This window comes from Montipora foliosa, chromosome 6 (genome assembly GCF_036669935.1).
Source record: "Montipora foliosa isolate CH-2021 chromosome 6, ASM3666993v2, whole genome shotgun sequence".
Taxonomy (NCBI): Eukaryota; Metazoa; Cnidaria; class Anthozoa; order Scleractinia; family Acroporidae; genus Montipora; species Montipora foliosa.
The window spans coordinates 72293652-72298651 of record NC_090874.1 but is presented as its reverse complement, the minus strand read 5'-3'; the positions used below and the strand labels follow the sequence as shown (position 1 = coordinate 72298651).

The 5000-nt window shown below is 40.4% G+C and overlaps 1 protein-coding gene across 1 annotated transcript in view; it reads left to right on the top strand.

Moving 5' to 3' along the window:
• Positions 1 to 5000, top strand: part of LOC138008360 (adhesion G protein-coupled receptor L4-like) — a 32229-nt gene that overhangs the window by 26357 nt on the left and 872 nt on the right. The window contains exons 22-24 of the mRNA XM_068855671.1: positions 71 to 197; positions 1005 to 1046; positions 3844 to 4023. Of these exons, the coding sequence (XP_068711772.1) occupies positions 71 to 197; positions 1005 to 1046; positions 3844 to 4023 (349 nt within the window). The remainder of the gene's footprint in view (positions 1 to 70; positions 198 to 1004; positions 1047 to 3843; positions 4024 to 5000) is intronic.

Here is a 5000-nt window from a genome sequence, read left to right as displayed (position 1 = left end):
TTTTTGCGCTTATGACGTTGAACTTCTGCCATCCTATATTACCTGTATCTTTGTTTTCCCCATTTATCAGCCTTACAGTTCGAGCATCGTTAGTAATGTTACCTGTTCTGGGATTAAGCTGGAGTTTTGGACTTCTTGCGCTGAATCAAGGAACTCTTGTCTTTCAATATCTATTTGTTGGATTTAACTCACTTCAAGTAAGTTAGACTGAGCCACTAGTCTTTCGTACTCGCCTCTCACCAATATAACCCGGGTTCGATTCCCACTCCGACATGTGGGTTGAGTTTGTTGGTCCTCTTCTCTGGTCTGAAAGGTTTTTCCCCGGGTACTCCGGTTTTCCCCTCTCCTCAAAAATCAACCTACCATTTGGTATGAGTTAATTTCTGTACAAATGTCCAAATTCGTGCCCCATGCAGCGCTAAATACAATAGGCCATTTCCGAGTTCATGTCCGCCTCCTCTTCAAAGCGAGTCTAAGTGTGAAGTTTTTGTTTTGAAAATTAGTTTTCATTCATATGTAAAGTAGAACTAATTAGCATCACAAAAACTTCGCACTTAGACTCGCTTTGAAGAGGAGGCAGACATGAACTCGGAAATGGCCTATTGACACTTAAATTCATTATTGTTAATACCTTACTAAAAGATTCACTATAAATTCAGTAGGATTCTTCTGATATATTGATAATCGTTAGGGGTACGTCCAAGCAAACCCCTTAATCCTGTCACTTTCTCTTATGGTAACACTTGCTTAAGCAAACAGAAAGGTCGGACATTAGGAAATTATCAACTTGTGAAAAGATCTTGACTTAAGTCTCCTTATCAGTCCCAAGTGAATCGAATGGAGAACAGTGTGTGGAATATGATACGAATATTAAACAAGGACAGATAGAGCTCAAAGCTGTCCCTTTAACCTCTCTTCCGCTTCCAAAAGTCTTTAGCGGACACCTCTTTATTTGTACACAAACGAAGGATCCATTTTTTATTACCATTTTTGTCCTCTTTCAGGGCTGCTTCATCTTTTTTAATCATTGCGCCAGCAATACAGAGGTACATGTTTCTTAAGAGCAATTCTTTTAGCTTCTCGAGAAACCATGCAACATATAAGCTGGTGTGCTGATATTATATTTAGCGGGGTGCTGATATTATATTTAGCGGGGTACTTCCAACATTGAGAACCGGGTTTGATTTCTTGGAATTCGGCGTAGACTCAGTATACGGGATGACTTTGTTGGGTCTCTACTCTGTTCTGAAAGCCCATCTTATCAAAAACGGCATTTAAATTTTATTGGGCTTTTATTTGCTTTTGAATGGTAAAGGAAGTTTAAAATTGCGCCCGAGAATTTAAAATTAATATGAAGCAGAAGTTTCGATGGTACTTCCTCTTCATCAGTGTTTTGAAAACAACTGAAAAGTGTGCGTGCAACGTAACGCTAGCCTCAAACAAAAAAACAAAAATCCCAACGTTTACAGCGCGCACTGACTTTATATAAAACCAAAGTCCACATTAAGACCACGAGGATGTAGGGTACGGTATCTGAAAATCATCCTGGGCCTCAAAACCGTGTCTATCTGTGGTATCCCTGTGGTATCCCTGAAGCCCGAACGGGTTACAGAAACCAGCATATCCTGAACTGTGTGCCCCGGGGAAGTAAAAAAGACGTCTAACAGGAAGATCGGAGTCTGGTAGCCTTGTGGAGTGTAGATGTTCCCTAAATTTGTCACCAAAGCGTCTACCAGTTTCTCCGATATGGGTCTTGTGACATGCCAGGCATTTGATAGCATACACCACGTTCTCGCTAACACAGTTGTATTTCGATGTAAAAGTGATAAGTCCTCCTGGAGTATCTATGAATGTGGAGGTAATGGTGTGGAGGCAGGTGTTGCAGTGAGACCGGCCACAGGGGAACGTTTCGGTGGTCCTCATCATCTGTAGTCGGGTTTTTGAGGGTGTTGCTCAGCATACAGGATGCGCAGGGGTTGAAAAATATTTGCAGTGTTGGGATCATCCCGCACGAGTTGAAAATTTTGTGAGATGATATTTTTGATAAGTTGGTTGGTTTGATCGTATGTTAAAACCAAAGGGATGGTGGAGTGCTTAGCGGGAGTGATGTCTGCAGCTGGTTCTGAAGTGATGACTGCCATGCACTCGTGGTCTGGCTAAAATACGAGTGGGTGTTTGATTAACAATGTTTGGTAGATAACCAAGGAAAAAAATAGCCATTTTCTAGCTGTTTACGTCAAAATCTTCATTGTCAGTTCAGATGCGGAGTAAACGTAGAAACTGACTCTAAGGGATGGCATTCTTACAACGAAGGGGATGAGATGATGCATAGTTAAGTTAGGTATGAGTGTCAGTGGGTTTGTAGTGTATGCTGCTGATAAGACGGTCAGAAGTCGGCCTAAACACAAGGTCGAGAAAAGGTAGTTTCTCGTCAAAGATGGACCAGGTGAGCTTAACGCTTGGATGAAAGTCTTTTATGAAGGTTGCAAATTCTTCGATCGCGTCCCTGCTACCTGAAAGACCCCGGCAATGTCGTCGAGGTATCGTTTATATCGGTCGGGTTTGGGTCCTGTGTACTGATTTAAGATTTGCTCCTCTATGTGCCCCAAGAAAAGACAAGCATAGTTGGGCCCAAGTCGGCTGTCCATTGATTGAAAAGAGAAAGTCTTCAAGGAGAGAAATAGTTGAGTGAGGTGTACAAGTGTATGAGTGGGTGGTTGAAGGACCGGTCTCTTGTTTAGGAAGTGTTGAAATGCTAGAAGGCCATCTCTATTCGCAATAGTGGTGTATAGAGACTTCCATCCATAGTGAAAACAACATTATTTTCACCAGGAAAACGAAAGACTCGATAAAGTAGAGCATGTGTTTAATGTTTTCTTTTTTTTTACGTAACTGGATACGTTTTTAACCAGTGGATTGGTAAAAGCATTTAAGTAGGTAGCTATTAATTCCGTTGAGCACTTGCAGGCGAGATACAAGTCAGCGCGCGCTATAAACGTTGCGAATTTTGTTTTTATTTGAGCGTTACGATGCACGCGCATATCTTAGTGTCTTTCAAACTACTGATGAACAGGGAGTACCATCGAAACGTTTGGTTTACATTTAAATTCTCGGGCGCAATTTTACACTTTCCGTTACCCCTCATCCGTATTATTGCGCAGCACAGTTTCTTCGAATTTTTATTTGATTTTGTTTGCAGTCTTAACTGACAAATAGTAGAGCATTTGCGTTCAGCTATTCAAAGAAGGACACCTCCTCCCCCTTTTTGTCACGCAAAAATATGGCGGCCTAAGTGAGCAAGAAGAAGGGAACTCACTGATATTGAACAAGAGGCTGTAATTAAGTGTGGGCGCTTCATTTTCCGTGGAAATTTGTCAATTCTGCTGATAAAAGTAAAAATGACTGCAAGTGCAACTGTTTTTTGTTCCGGATACAATAAATTGAAATTTTTTTGGTACTCAAAAATTTGGTACCCAGGTCGCAGTTACTTTTAGTCGCTAGCCGTGAACCTTGGTGGGTCGAGGTCTCGAATGAACTGACTGACAGCTCGCCCAGTCCAAGGTTCCTTATATAGGCAGTGTGGGTGTATAAGGCTTGATGCTTAAGCATGAAAAATAAGCATGGAAGCATGAAAAAATAAGAAAAATTAAAAGGGTACCAGTCAATATGACAGCGTAGTTTACTATAGGAAGAAGAAAGGGATGTGGATTGTCAGAGCAGTGTAGGTTAACAAACATAATCATTTACTATACAATGCTTAAAAATGTTGAAAATCGGGCTGTGACAAATTTTTAAAAGACAGTATTTATATCACTGTGTTATGCATTTTAATTGCTTATTTAGGTCCGGGCTGGTATAAAAAGCTTAATAAGAAGACGACAAGTCGAACAACAAGTCACTAAAGAGGCCACTAGGCCAGCACCGTTACGATTTAACTCTCCACAAGACCACAAACACAAGGTAGAAGCAGAGTGCCCGAGTAGAGGTTTGGGTAAAAATTTGGCATCGATCGAGTTGATGGAGGTAAATTGACCATCTCCTGAGATTTGAAAACTAACGCTTCGATCCGAGCCTCGAATTTGCGCATACCATTAACCTAATATGGTATCACTGTATGAGAGTTTGGAAAATCATTGCATTTAAACAAGCATTTTACGCAGTTGCAAGCAAGCTTGAAAATTTTTGGGTTGAACAGGATTCGAAGATATGACCGTGCGATTTCACTGCGCTTGCTCTACTAACTGAGCTATCTTGCCAGCCGCCGGGAGCTGGTCAGTCGCTCATCTTACCGCTATCATCTTGTGCCATCACGAAAATTACAGTTTCCTCCATTGTGATTTGGTTTAAAAAACTCCTATTTTCCACTAATTCACTAGCCAAGTTGTTATCGGACAGTTCAATAAGCCAATCACATTCAAAGTTGTAGTTTAAATCAACCAATCCCATTCAAAGTTGAAGTTTAAAATCAACCAATCACAACCTTGGTTTTAATAGTAGGGAGTTTCCTTGCATGGGTACTCACGTCCCGTTCGTTACTCCCTTTTGGCCATCCCTACCGTGTTAAATTTATTTATTTTTTCCCCTCATAATTATGTACGTGTAACTTTTCGTTTATTACTATTGTAACTGAGTAGAACGCCAATAAAGCTGTTAAAAAAAAAAAATAAAATAATAATAATCACAATAGAAACAGTGTACAGACTCCTAAATTGGGTTTTCTTTCTTTCTTACTTTCAAAGCGACATTAAACAATTTACGCCCCCTTTTTCAGTCTTTTAATACAAATTTCCCTTTCTTGCATAACTTGGCTCTTCTTTTTTTCTAGGAAATTGTATTTTTTTTATGATTAATTGGTAAGAGGACTTCGAGTCGTCCAGTTCGGTCTGTAATCATACTCGTGAACGATGCGCGGTCATCCGAATTTGTAATCACTCGTATGACAGATCGAATGGAACTCCACTCAGTCCTATTACCATTACTAATCCGCACTTCATATTTAG